We start from the raw sequence: 14,558 nt of genomic DNA on the forward strand, positions 1-14,558 counted from the left end.
TCCCCCAACGTCGTTCTCAAGCCGCTGAACCATTTTATTTGAAATTTAAAAAAAAAAATGTTTAGACTGGTGCAGACACCCAGCATGGAGGATTTCAACCTGAATAGTTCAAGTTTGGCAGAGTTATAAGCAACTGAATATTGGGTCTTTTCAGAAAAATTGTTAGGCCTCCCTATAATAAACCCTTTGGTTCTGTCTGAAGCCCACCATCCTCAAAAATAAAAAAAGAAAAAGAAAAACACTGTAGCAAAATATTTTACAATTACACCTCTACCTCAATATAACGCTGTCCTCGGGAGCCAAAAAAAATCTTACCGCATTATAGATGAAACCGCGTTATATCGAACGTGCTTTGGTCCACCAGAGTGCACAGCCCCATGCCCCCGGAGCACTGCTTTGCCGTGTTCTATCCGGATTAGTGTTTTATCGGGTCACGTTATATTGAGATAGAGGTGTACTTTGGGAAAGATTTTCAGAAGTGACTGGTGATTGAGTTGCCCAACTTGATAAACATATTAGAAGGTCCTAATTTTCAGATGGTCTATGTTCTGTACTTTTTAAAAATATTGGGCTCTCAATCTGTCTCAAGTTGGGGTATCCAAAAAGCTGAGGCATCCAAACTCATAAGTCACTTTTGAAATCTAGGTGTTGGCTTCTTTTCACAGTTCTTCCATGGGTATCAGTGGGATGAAACAGCAGCTTATGCATTTGTAGCTTTTCATTGAGAAACAGGGAATTTCCAACTAGGATTTGCCACTTCTGAAAACTCTAGTGCTTAACACAGACATTAACCATAAAATTGTATTTCCTTGCCAAGACTTCTCATGCTTTTCACTCACCAAAGGGAACTAATAATTCTAAGTGATAATCATTTTTATTTAACAAATACAAATTTTGTGGTGTTTATTACAATATCTCATACAAAGACAGACAAGTCTGTGTGTGAACACACCACTACTTTTTAGTGAATAGAGCATATCATACTTGATTATGTATGTTGGTTCCATCTGCCAGCTTATGTCATTTTTAATAACCATTCTGTCAAATATTAAAAAGCCATACTGTGGCATAATTAACTGTCATTGAAGTCAGAGCTATGTGTGCAGATCTGAAGTCAGGCACTAGCCCTAAATTCTTTATTATCCTTTTTCAATTTGATATTAACCTCATATTTTATTAACATATTTCACCTAATAGAACAAGGTAATGAAGTACATAAAGCAATCAGCCCCATGAGAAAAATCATCAACAAGATTACAAAATAAGAAAAAGAATAAACAGAAAGAAAGGCTAAAACTTCAGTTCCAGCACTACTGTCCCTTCATTTACTACCATCGAAGTATGGTTCCAAATATGTTCAGCACTATGTTGAGAATTTCTATACAACTAAATAATAGAGCAGAAGGAAGGACAAAAACAAATACTTGAGGAAAATGTAATATTTATGGCAAGAGCTTTAAGGGGCTAGTTGGAAAATACTTATTGTGATAGCCACCACTTTACTCAATTTATTGGCCATTTATCATGGTCATGAGAATTTTTTTCTTCTTTAACTAAACTGAGATTCAAGCAATTAGGTAGGTTTTAATTAAACTAAGAGCTGATGCACGGTGGTGATTCTGGAGTGAAAACAGAAAATCTTCTATATGAATTTAAAATAAACGGAATTGCTACCTTCAATTCTTTCACAGAGTTTATGCAATGAGTGCATAGGACAGGCCTCACACAGTTTAATCTGAGTCTTGGCATTCTGTAGAGCGGCAGCAGTGCTAAAGGCTTGTTTCAGGGTAAGCATTACCTCATCAACCTAGAAGGAAACGAACAAACAAAACAGGCTAAGAAAAGTCTGGGTGTTTTACAAGACAGTATAAAAGTGAAAATATGTCAGATACATCATATCAGACTTTTAAGTCATTCCACAACTGAGTTCTTTTATATTAGGAATGTTGTTTCCTGTTCATATTACATACACTGATCTATCATAAAAGTTTAGTAGTCTAGTGGTCAAGAGAACAAGGTTCTATTCTTAATTTACTACTGATTTCAAGAGGATTTTAGACAAGGGAAATTGAAATCAATGGGAGTTAGGACCTTTTGAAAATCCCACTAGGCACCTACATGACTATCTACATCTTTAAGTGCCTAAACACCTTAAAAAATTTGGCCCTTAGGCACTTTTGAAAATTTACCATACAGATCTCTAGATCCCTGTGGGAATCTAGTGGCCTATTTCTGAAATGTTGCACATTCACAGCTCCCACTGAAAATGAGACCCCCTGGGGGTGGAGGAAAATCAGGCCATAAATATGTAACTTTAAGCATTCAGGCTTGAAAATTGGGTCTCTTACTGCACCCAGAGATTACAACTTTTTACCTTCCAGTAGCTGCAATGAGCATATTAGGATCTCCACTTCTGCCAATTTGCCTCTATGCAATTTACATTTTAGCTTGGTTGGGTACATAACATGCAGTAGGTGATCCTAAGAGTCAGGGGCTTTTGTTGTCCCCTCTTACAGAGACAGTTATGTATGGCTTTTTTCCTAAAATAGTTTTCATTTGTCCTGATACAAGTCTCTATGAACAAAATGCTTTTGATCTGTTGCTGCAGTTATATCCTGTTGGTATGTCAGAAACTTTAGGGACAAGCCTATTTATTCTCTTGGTCCCTCACTCACTTGGATCAAAAGATTTGAAAGACAAGCTATAAGTTCCTTTGTCACCAACAAGTAAGCCTTACGTATTGTGTTCCAGACTCCAGTCTATGCCCTCCTCTTTCCTCTCACTGCATCACAAATACAGCAATGCAGCGTTCTCACACACTGCAGCACTGGGTAGGGCCAATCTCTATTTTACATGGGAAAGAGGTCAGAGCTGATCATTTTCTCCTCTACTGGGATAGATATTCAAATGCACTTTCATCCTTTGTAGACAGACTTCTCAGAGTCTCCTTCCTCTTTATGTATTTAAGGACACACTGCTATTAAAAGCAAACCAGCCCACTTCTATGTTTCAGCCTGGCAGAAGAAAATTGTGTTGAAATTTCCTGTTCAGTTCTTAGAGGGCTTTCAAATATTGTACTTTAGATCTAGTCCTTTGCTGCCATCTATCACTTCTCTGTGAAGCACGTTTGTGAGGGATGAAATGTGACTGCATGTTCAGGTTTCTGTCTACAAGTAGTCTGCTAACATTCAACGTAGGATTATAAAAGTGTTCTGTAGATCATCAGGTCTCCAGCATAATTGTTCAAGCAAAGCTTTGCATGGGCATGGAGGCTTGAATTAGTCAGTCTGTGTGCTGTGGCATGTCATTTAATGTTTTTAAATGAAAATTATTTGATTAATGTTATTGATAGTTTCTGAGTGGGTTTCTCACATCTCACAATTCAATTTATTCTTGTCCTGTCACTGTAAGATTTCATGAGGCTCGTGGAACGCAGACATGACAACAACAGCAAAGCCTACTAGTCGGCTTTTCCGAATGGCAGGGCTCTTTTCCATGGCCTCTGCCCATTAATAATATTACGCTCAAGTAATTATTTAACTCTTAAAATATGTGAGGAAGTTGAGGAGAAGGGTTTTATTTCTTTGTAAACCAACTCCTTTCTTTTAGGCCACCTGTGTATTATCAGGGATCAAATTAATCAAAAGATCATATGAAGGCATATTTTTCTTTAAATGACATTCTGCTGGACATTCAATAGGTTCTCTCTCTCCTCAAATTTTGACAGTGAGTCAGATCCTCAGTTGGTGTAAAGCGGCATAGTTCCATGGACTCCAATAAAGCTATGCTCAGACACCACTTCAAGCCAGAGCTGCTGTAGCATCCCCCCGGTGCCCCTACTTCCAGCACCAATGGCAAATGCTGGTGTCCACCAGCTGAGGATCTACTCCTACATCAGGGATTCTCAAATTGGGAGTCTGGACCTCTCAGGCGGTCGCGAGGCTCTTACATGGGGGGTTATGAGCTGTCAGCCTCCACCCTAAACACCGCTTTGCTTCCAGCATTTATAACGGTGTTAAATATACAAAAAAGTGTTTTTAATTTATAAGGAGGGGTCGTGCTCAGAGGCTTGCTATGTGAAAAGGGTTACCAGTACAAAAGTTTGAGAATTATTGCCCCACATTGTTTGAAGCACTGCTAAGAATGCTTAGCCCCATAACTGCTGTGGTCCTCCATAATGCTCAAATAATTAGGAATTGTTTAGTGCTCTGAAGTGAGTTAGAGCTGGTCAAAATTATCTCTGTTAAACACATGGATCAAAAATTTGAATTTCAATGAAAAAATGTTAAACATTTCATCATTTTCTTTTTGTTTTTCAGGCAGCTAAAGAACTGGTTCAATTTTTTTGATTTTTGAAAATTGTTTAAAGTAAAAAAAAAATCTTGAAAAACATTTTAGAGGGTTCCCTTCCCCCCCCCCCTTTTCTTTTCTAACTGGCTCTAATTATGAGCAGTTAGGCCCTGCTTTATTAGGAGAAATAGTGCATCTCTTCTATAAATTCATGGCATTTTACCTTTCACTTTGAAGCACTAATAAGTTAGAAAGCCATTAGTTAATATGGTTTCTTTGTACCTGACATTAAGAAAACAGCTATGTGCAGCTTGAAAGCTTGTCTGTTTCACCAAACAGAAGTAGGTCCAATAAAAGTTATTACCTCAACCATCTTGTCTCTCTCTCTCTCTCTCTCAGAAAATATAGCAAAGACATTACTTTATATATGTCATATCTAACAATTGAGTATGCTGAGTCTTGTAATCACAATGGCTAATTGACTGACATCTTTTATATCATACATTTCAACGGTCTATTATGCAGAACAATTATAGATCTAAATTTCTGCTTCAAACCTAATGTTCCTATTTCATTTCTCAGAATAGTTAGGAATAAAAAGAAGAGCAACCACATTTGGAAAATGGGAGGATGTGCGTAGCACAGACAAAGAGTGTGACAACTTACAAGCATGGACCGGAACTCTGTACATCCAAGTTCCATTTCCAGCTCTGTTACTAATTTGGCCCCAGTTCACCAAGGTACTCAAGTACGTGTCAATGGTTATTACAAGAAGGAGGGAGAAAAACTATTCTCCTTAACCTCTAAGGACAAGAAGCAATAGGCTTAAATTGCAGCAAGGGAGGTTTAGGTTGGATTTTAGGAAAAACTTCCTGTCAGGGTGCTAAGCACTGGAATAAATTGCCTCGGGAGGTTGTGGAAACTTCATCACTGGAGGTTTTTAAGAGCAGGTTAGATAAACACCTCTCAGGGATGGTCTAAAATAACACATAGTCCCTGTCTTGAGTGCAGAGGACTAGATTCGATGACCTCTCAAGGTCCCTTACAGTTCTATGATTCTATTCTCAACAGATAAAAATGTGCAAAGTTACTTATGGTCAGATACTCAGCTAAGCCTTTACCTAGCCACCATTTGTGCACTCAAACACATACACTTGAATTTTGCCACTGTAAATTTCTGTGCAAATTCTAACACCTGGACATGTCCAGATACTAAGTATAGCCACGTGTACTTGTACCTGTATATAGGCGTGCATTCACAATAGAGTGCAGAGACTGAATTGCTGAGCCTCAGTTTACCCATGTGCAAAGTGAAGAATCATTAAAAAGGGGACAGAGAACAAGACGGAGAATATATTATTGCCCTTATATAAATCGATGGTATGCCCACATCTTGAATATTGCGTACAGATGTGGTCTCCTCATCTCAAAAAGATATACTGGCACTAGAAAAGGTACACAAAAGGGCAACTAAAATTATTAGGGGTTTGGAACGGGTCCCATATGAGGAAAGATTCAAGAGGCTAGGACTTTTCGGCTTGGAAAAGAGGAGATTGAGGTGAGATATGACAGAGATATATAAAATCATGAATGATGTGGAGAAAGTAGATAACTTTTCATTATTTACTTATTCCCATAATACAAGAACTAGGGGCCACCAAATGAAATTAATGGGCAGCAGGTTTAAAACAAATAAAAGGAAGTTTTCTTCACACAGCGCACAATCAACTTGTGGAACTCCTTACCTGAGCAGGTTGTGAAGGCTGGGACTATAACAGGGTTTAAAAGAGAAATAGATAAATTCATGGAGGTTAAGTCCATTAATGGCTATTAGCCAGGATGGGTAAGGAATGGTGTCCCTAGCCTCTGTTTGTCAGAGGGTGGAGACAGATGGCAGGAGAGAGATCACTTGATCATTACCTGTTAGGTTCACTCCCTCTGGGGCACGTGGCATTTGCCACTGTCAGTAGACAGGATACTGGGCTAGATGGACTTTTGGTCTGACCCAGTACAGCCGTTCTTATGACAATACTTATCTACTTCATACAGCTGCAGAGATTCAGGGATTATTAAGTGTTTTGAGATCCTCTGATGAACGAGGTTATCAAAATGTGAAAATCTGAGAGCTTATCTACACTTACAGTACCGCAGTGCACAGTAGTGCCTAGTGATGATGCTACCTACACCAACCAGAGAGCTTCTCCTGTCAGTGCAGGTATTCCACCTCCCCAAGAGGTGGTAGCTTTTTCTCCAGGAGAAGCCATTCTGCTGACATAGCACTGACTACATTGGGGGTTCAGATTTTCCACACCCCTGAGCGATAGGATTATAGTGGCATAAATTGGTAGTGTAGACCAAGCCTAACTGTTTATGTAAATTACTTACCAAAGATTCACTTGCACACTGGAACACGTAGCAAACATACTGGTTTATCCCAGGTTCAACTGATTCCCGACAAATAAAACCAAAGTGATCAACATGTTGTATACCCTGAAAATTTTGTAAAAAGCATTAGTGAAGTATTTATTTTAAAATGTATTTTAAAATCAGTTCAGAAATACAGTGATAATTGTATTTCACTTCTTGCCAGTCATCTCTGAGATACCACCACTTTCCCCATACTGAGCATTTGTAGAGAATAAGAAAGCTGCACAGTCGCAGATATCAAGTATGGCAATTCTCTCTTTTTTAATGGCTGCCACCATCTATCAAAGAAAAAAAGTCATAGGACTTCTTACACACACAAAACAAAATAAAAAATAAAAACAAAAAATACAAATCCTAAAGCAATAGCGGTGAATAAGGCTCAATTTCTTTCCTCATGAAAAAATTTGACCTTAGCTACATTTCTCTTTGACTTATTTCGTTCAAATCAGCCCTATCTTCTCATCTTACAACACTCACATATTTTCTTAAAGTGAGCCCCTAGGAGACCAGTTCCCAGACTCAGCATAAACAGTTTTAACACAAATCTAGGAAGAAAGCAAAATCTATTGCTGTCTTCTGAATTTTCTCATTTCCTTGCATAGGGGAAGGTGTATGGGGGAGGTGGGATGACACTTGCGTCACTGTACCTGAAAATAGCACAGCAAGCTGTTTGTTAACTGTACTCCCAGCACTGTTCTCTAACAGGGCGTCTCGACTTGTCATACCAACGGGACATGTGATTGTTTATCGTTCTGGGTTACCCACAAGGTCAGTGAGACTTAACAAGAAACCCACACAGCTGTCCGTGATATATATAGATATATTAAAATTTTTATATCATTTATATTTGTGGCTTGGTCAATTATAAATTCAGGACATGCATTTTCCAGTCTGAAATGAAGCACCCTAGTATACTCATGCCACAGAAAAACACATTTACTAGGGCAGAAGTAAAATAACCCTAAATACACTCTGAGAGACTGCTGCTCTCTTTCATTTTAATCAGTCTTAAGCTCATAACAGTAAATATTCCAAGCTATTACATTAGCTAATAAATCTACAATAAGGGAAAGACTAACACAGGGTGTTTAACAGTGAACAAATGCTGATGAGCTCTGTGTAACCAAGTACTTGGCCTGAATAAATTAATATTTCATTTCTATGGACCATAAGAATTCTCCAGATTTTGTTTTTATTTTTTGTTTTGTGTTTTTTAAAATCAACGCTTTCACTAATGCCACAGATGTTTTGGAAACACAGAACATTTTGTTAGCACCTACACCTCTACCCTGATATAACGCTGTGTTCAGGAGCCAAAAGTCTTACTGCATTATAGGTGAAACTGCGTTATATCGAACTTGCTTTGATCTGCTGGAGTGCGCAACCCCACCCGCCGCAGCACTGCTTTACCGCGTTATATACAAATTCATGTTGTATAGGGTTGCGTTATATCAGGGTAGAGGTGTATTCAGTTTAGTTCTCAACAAGGCTTTTATTTTTCCCCACCCACTCAAGCCATGTTCTAGTGAAAGAAAACACCAGCATGAAACATAGTCTGAAGTGATTTATTGCATACAAATGCCCAGTTTGGAAGAAGTTGTAGATGTCTCTCTAATATCCTGGGTCTGACAGGGTTGAGGTGAGTGAGGTAACCTTTTACTGGCCCAACTTCTGTTGGTGAGACCAACTTTTGATCTACACAGAGCTCTTCAGGTTTGGGAAAGCTGTGACACTAAGTACAAGGTCCAACAGATAGTTTAGCATAAGTAGTTAGCACACAGCCTGAATGTATGTGCTAACTACTTATGCTAAACTATCTGTTCGACCTTGTACTTGGCTGTGATGCTTTGACTGAGTTTCCCAGACCTGAAGAAGAGCTCTGTGTAGCTCAAAAACTTGTCTCCCTCACCAACATAAGTTGGTCCAATAAAACATTACCTCACCTTGTCTCAGTTAAGAAGAAAGCAAGAACAAAGAGGACTGTCTAAGATACCAGGCCAGCTCCTACCATACTTTAAATATCAATTACTTCACTGCCAGTGTTGTTCTCCTGAGCTGCCCATGGGTTCACCTGCTGTCTACCAGGACCCTCACGGAAACTAGCAGCTGCCACTCATGATACTACCCTGGTAAACACGGATTTTGGACCCAGGGCATCCACAGGTTCTCTTCTTTCCTACCTCTCCTTCTTGTGTGCCTGCCTGATCTATGTATGCTACAAATACTATTATTTCATCTTTATCATTTGCCTACGTAGGCCAGATTTCCCTATTCCTCTTGCAGTCTCCTTTTCCCTCCACTAGAAGCAATAGTATACGCTAATCCCAATTTTAATTTGCAAACTATGTAGCCATGCAACACAGATACAAGGGAAGATTTCGAATAGTGTAATTTTAACATCTGAAAAGAGTGCTTTGGATCAGATGCTGGTCTAAGAACCCTCAGAAAATGCATTTGGAGACCTTTAATAGCTCTTGAGCTCACCCCATGGAATTCCCCAGATGCAGATTTATCATGAAACAAACAAACAGTGCGATGGCCTGGGGCCCCCAAAATGCAGGACAAATCTCACTGCTCCCAAAAGCAGCAGGCTACTGGCACATCTCTACGTGCCCCTGGTGGGGGGGAGGCAGCTCCACAATACCCGCTGTCCCCTCCCCCTAAAGGGCACACAGAGACATGCCAGCAGCAGTGCAGCAGGACTAAGGCGGCTCCCTGTCCACGCTGCCTCCCTCCTCCATGCAGTGCTGCACCCAGAAGCGGCCAGCATGTCCCTGAGCTGTGTGTGTCTGTGTGTTGCCCCTGCCCTGAATGCCAACTCCATAGCTCTCATTGGCCGGGGGATGTGGCCAATGGGTTGTGGGGGCAGCACCTGTGGGCAGTGGCACGCAGACACACCCTGGCTCCCCTCTGCCTAGGAGCCACTGCCAGAGGGGTATGCCAGTTGCTTTGGGAGCCACGTTGCACAAGGTAAGCACTGCCCCCCGACTCCTCCTGCACACCAACTCCCTGAGTCTCCACCCAAACTCCCTCCCAGAACCCAACCCTCTGCCCCAATCAAGGTACTTCACTTTATTTTCATTTACTTCCTATTACTTAGGATATAGGAGGAGGATGAAGGAAAAAAGAATTAAAAATAGGGGAGGGGAAATGAGAGAATATTCTTTTTCTTGGCTGTGTCCCCAGAGGGGCTTCCCAAAAAATGAAGCTGCACACAGGGCTCCACTAACTCTAATTCTGCCACTGGAATTCCCAACTTTAGAGTTGCTGCTACTACTAAATTATCCAAATGAGGCAGAAACCATGGCTCTGTCCCAAAACCATGGCTCTGTCTCAATCTCAGCTGCAGAGCTAGTTCCACACTGGGGAGAGGCACACACTTTGTATCCTGTCCCAAGGCGGCAAAACAGTTGTACTCCTCTTACTCGCAACGCCCTCACTGAAACACAATGTCCCCACTGTAGAGCACCTCCAAACTGGAGACTTCAGGCTACTGACAAAATTGAACCGAGTGGCCCCTTCCTTAACAAAATTCACATCGAGCTGCAGGTGAATGATGACCAGAACTACCGCTACAATTCACAGAAATTCACTAGTCCTGTTACGTCTTTAGATTGTGAGCACTTTGAGGCAGGGACTGTGTTTTCCTTTATGTTTGCGCGATTCCCAGCACTTTGTGGGAGCTAAAACAAACCAATAAGTGGCATTTGGAGGCACAGAATTTGAATGACTGCTGCAAGGAGGGGTCACCCCTGTCATCTACAATGGTAGCAACTGGATGATTAATCGAATTTTAAAATCCATCTTCCTCCAGTGCTGTCACCAAAACTATACTGTGGTTTATCACTTCTAAACTGTAGCATGTGTTCTTCTCATTCAAAACATGATTACCTCAAACATCACTCTATAGTTTATATTTAACATTTCCAAAGTACTCTGGTGGGGACGAGGGGGTACAGAATAGCTGTCTTACCATGTTTTCATTAGGGTTCTATAGTGAAAGCCAAAAATCTAGTTGTACAGGTGTTAACTAAAACAAAGGTATAATTGTTTAAAAGACATATGATATACAACCACTATGTTTAAGGATATTCTGTATTGTGTTTTCATTTAATCTTCTATAATCAACAAAAGCTTTGATTGCTTCTTTCTGCTGCTCACTGACTAAAATAAAGCCATCACAGTATCTCCAGAACAAAAAAGCCCCATCCCAGATGTACTGGAAGCTACCCAATAAATACGTACCTGAGAACATGAGGATATATCTTTAAAATTCTTTTCAAGCACAACAGATTTGGTGTCTGGGCTGATGAGGTTAATTTCAAATCGTCCAATCTTGAAAATAAAATTTAAATCAGACTGTTTTATAAGGCACAAATGAATAATACACCAAATAAAGTTCAATAACTGGCCAAATTCTGCCATCCTTGCTTTAGCTCACGGGTAGGCAACCTATGGCACACAGGGCACGCGAGCTGATTTTCAGTGGCACTCACACTGCCCGGGTCCTGACCATCAGTCCAGGGGACTCAGCATTTTAATTTAATTTTAAATTACGCCTCTTAACCATTTTAAAAACCTCATTTACTTTACATACAACAATAGTTTAGTTATATTTATAGAAAGAGCCCTTCTAAAAACATTAAAATGTATGACTGGCACGCAAAACCTTAAATCAAAGTGAACAAATGAAGACTCGGCACACTACTTCTGAAAGGTTGCTGACCCGTTTTACCTATTCACATTGAATAGTAGCTTACTCAGTGAATGAAGATGGCAGAATTTAGCACTTATGGAAAAAGGCAAATAGGGAGGGGAATTGCAGAAAATTTCAACAAATGGCAAAATATTCAGTTTGGGGGTAAAACAAAACCAAAAAAGATTGCAGGAAGCAGACACAGTTCATGAAAAGTTTTATTCCAACAACAGCCAGTTTTTGACCAGCCCTAATTAAAGCTCTGTTAGACTGACCTGAAACAATCAATCAATGTAAGTTACAAGACTTATTAGACCAAAAATAACCATCCAGATGAGTTTTTTTAAATACAAATACAACAACAGTTTGGGTTTTCAGTTCTTTGCTGTTGTTGTTTGTTTGAAATAAAGGTGATGCATTTAGCCTCTTTTTAATCAGTCATCAACAAAAACAGATTATTTGCTGCAGTGAATTTCCCTTCTGCTTTCTCATGAACTGCTCCCCTATGGAGCTTGAGGCATTTTTCAGCTAAGACCTTTTCACCACCAGTGATGGGCTGTGGGTTTCTAAATGGCAATATATTTCCTCATATCCGTTAGTGTTTCTCAAGAGGATGAAAATGCAAGTCTGTTCTCTAAAATACGGGGAAAAGAAAATTCCTAAGCATTTAGCAGCCTATCAATTTAAAAAGCAAAAGATCTTTGGTTTTTATGGATCACTGTCCTAATAACTTTCTCTTGTTTCCTTAGCACATATGTTCTGAAATCTTTAAATGAACTTCAGGGGAGAGAAAAAAAGACTAAAGGGTTTGGGGATGAAGCTATTGAGCTGATCTTAGAAGTATAATTTTTCAACAGACTTTTTGCAAGACAGACTGTTCCTATTCTGGAAATGAGAAACTTCTTAGCATCACTGAAATTTATCATAAAAATTATGAGTCAAAATGCACTTTATTTTTCATAGCTTTAACTGCTTGTTCATTTTAGTAACACAAGAGGGAGATTTTGTTGTTCACTCTGTTAAACAATTTTATGGATAGAGAAATCAATCCACAAAAGGGCTTGAAAGAAGTCTGAGTACTAGCATCAGATTCTAAGACAAAATACACTGTTCTCTTAAATATTATGTTTATTTGTCAAATTAACAGATAAGCAATTATATTCCCTTCAAGTTTACTAACTTATATGATTTAAACTTTAGCTTCCCCCAAAATAACTGGGATAAAAATTATTCAATATTGTTTAGAATTTCCCAGTATGGTTTCATGTATTGTAATACAAAATAGAAAACAAAAGTTTTTTGGCTTAACAGAAATAGTTTGCATAAGAAGTTTCAATATGCAGCAGTGACAATAATGGTGTAAGTCAAGCTCTCCTAATTCTATTGTATGCATGAAATTGCAGGTACTGCTATGGAACCTACCTGAAATAACATTGTTCTGTTCTTCTCAGAGTCAGAGGGTTGAACATGACTGGGTGCACTTGCATGTCTCCTGCGTGGCTGTGTTTTCAGGCTGGTATCATGAACCCTCCTTTGCATAACTGCAGTGACGCTGCTGCACCGAGAGCGGAATTCCTGCTGCTCATCAAAGCCAGAATCCTCCAAAATTCGCTCGGGGAAGGAGACACGGGTGCCAGCCAGGTTGGTCTGGCCTCCAATTGTAAGGATCCCAGTGTTCCCGGTGGTGGTGCTCGTGCCATCTAGCTCCTCAAATGGACTATCTGACAGAGAAGCTGGCACGTCTCCTTCATACAAGGTTAAGTCTGAACTGGAATCTGTGCTCCGCTGCTCACTCAACAGTTTCAGGCGCTGGCGCTCATGTAGACTGAATTTCTCAATGCACTCATCAATTAGAGTGGAGGGGGCTTTCTTATGGACCACAGTCACCTTTCCACAGTACAAAACCTCAAATTTTTGGGAATTGTAGAAGGCATCTTCACTATCCTTACCAGGCTTGGCATCCTCTTTCAGGGCTGCTTTGGACACTTGCCTTATGCTGCTGATCACATCAGGAACCTGGGTGACAATTAAAAATCTTCATAAGGAAACCAGACATTAAAGACCAAAGTCACAAATGTCCAACATGCAAGCCCTTTAAAAATGGATTAGAATTCGACTCTGAATAATAGAATGCCAGAGAAAATCATCATTATCCTCAAGTGGATTTGGCAGAAAAGGCTTTGTTAGCACAGCCCCAAGGATGTTCCGAATAAGATTTCAGTCTTAGGCAACAGAAATGTTCTTGCCAGTAACAGTTTAGCTACTGCAGTATGTGCCACGAACTTCATGCCTTGAAATATTTAACGAGTCATTCCTGAATCCTGTATGCACCATTTCAGATGGGTAAACAATGTCAAATATTTTTCTAGAGCCTTACAATTAAGCTACTAACAAACCCTTTAATATAGTAAGTCAGGCATACCAGCTCCAAAGTCTAATTGTGGTGCTTTGTACAGTCACAGATGAAATCATGGGTTTGATTTCCTTGGTAGCAAGCGCACTTCCTCAGATGCATGCGTCTGAGGAAGTGGGTATTCACTCACGAAAGCTCATGCTCCAAAACGTCTGTTAGTCTATAAGGTGCCACAGAATTCTTTGCTGCTTTTACAGATCCAGACTAACGCGGCTACCCCTCTGATACGTGGTAGCAAGGTGTACTGTGCAAGGCTTCACATACACAAGGCAATAGAGCAAGATGCCTACATTTCAGGGATATTGATCATACACATGAATTTTGTGGTACTAGTAGGCTACATTCACAACTTACATTATTGGCCACAACATAATTAACTACACTGGAGTTGCAAGTGCTTATCTGAAAATCCTGATTTTTCCATCAGTTACTAACACCTGGTAGCTTTACTAACTACAGTGAATTTTTCCCCCTTCAGTATGTTAATTTCTTTGAGTGCTCCCAGTTACGTTTTGGCCTCAAATGCACTTTGAGCAATGTATGGCAATGGTATTCTTACAGAAATGTTTAATTGTGGAACTTGCTTCCTATTTCTATTCAGAAAACCATCTGCTACAGTGTTTAATACTATATCAAAGAAGTATCTCATCGCTTTTGAAATTGTTGCTCTACATTATGGTTTACTGTAAAAGCCCTCTGACACCCTGATCTAAGCTTTCAGATCATGAAGGA

General features: G+C 39.8%; 1 protein-coding gene across 2 annotated transcripts in view; it reads right to left on the reverse strand.

Moving 5' to 3' along the window:
* The window catches only part of LOC115653343 (TBC1 domain family member 4-like), a 79,776-nt gene extending 66,346 nt beyond the window's left edge, over window positions 1–13,430 (reverse strand). The window contains exons 1-4 of one of the 2 annotated variants that reach the window (XM_030566515.1): window positions 12,836–13,430; window positions 10,963–11,052; window positions 6,676–6,780; window positions 1,675–1,807 (exon numbers count right to left, since the gene is read on the reverse strand). In XM_030566515.1, the coding sequence (XP_030422375.1) occupies window positions 1,675–1,807; window positions 6,676–6,780; window positions 10,963–11,052; window positions 12,836–12,952 (445 nt within the window). In that variant the 5' untranslated portion in view covers window positions 12,953–13,430. The remainder of the gene's footprint in view (window positions 1–1,674; window positions 1,808–6,675; window positions 6,781–10,962; window positions 11,053–12,835) is intronic. The other variant, XM_030566506.1, reaches the window with a different exon arrangement.
* Window positions 13,431–14,558: the final 1,128 nt, after the last annotated feature.

This window comes from Gopherus evgoodei, chromosome 1 (assembly GCF_007399415.2).
Source record: "Gopherus evgoodei ecotype Sinaloan lineage chromosome 1, rGopEvg1_v1.p, whole genome shotgun sequence".
In the NCBI taxonomy this organism is placed as follows: Eukaryota; Metazoa; Chordata; order Testudines; family Testudinidae; genus Gopherus; species Gopherus evgoodei.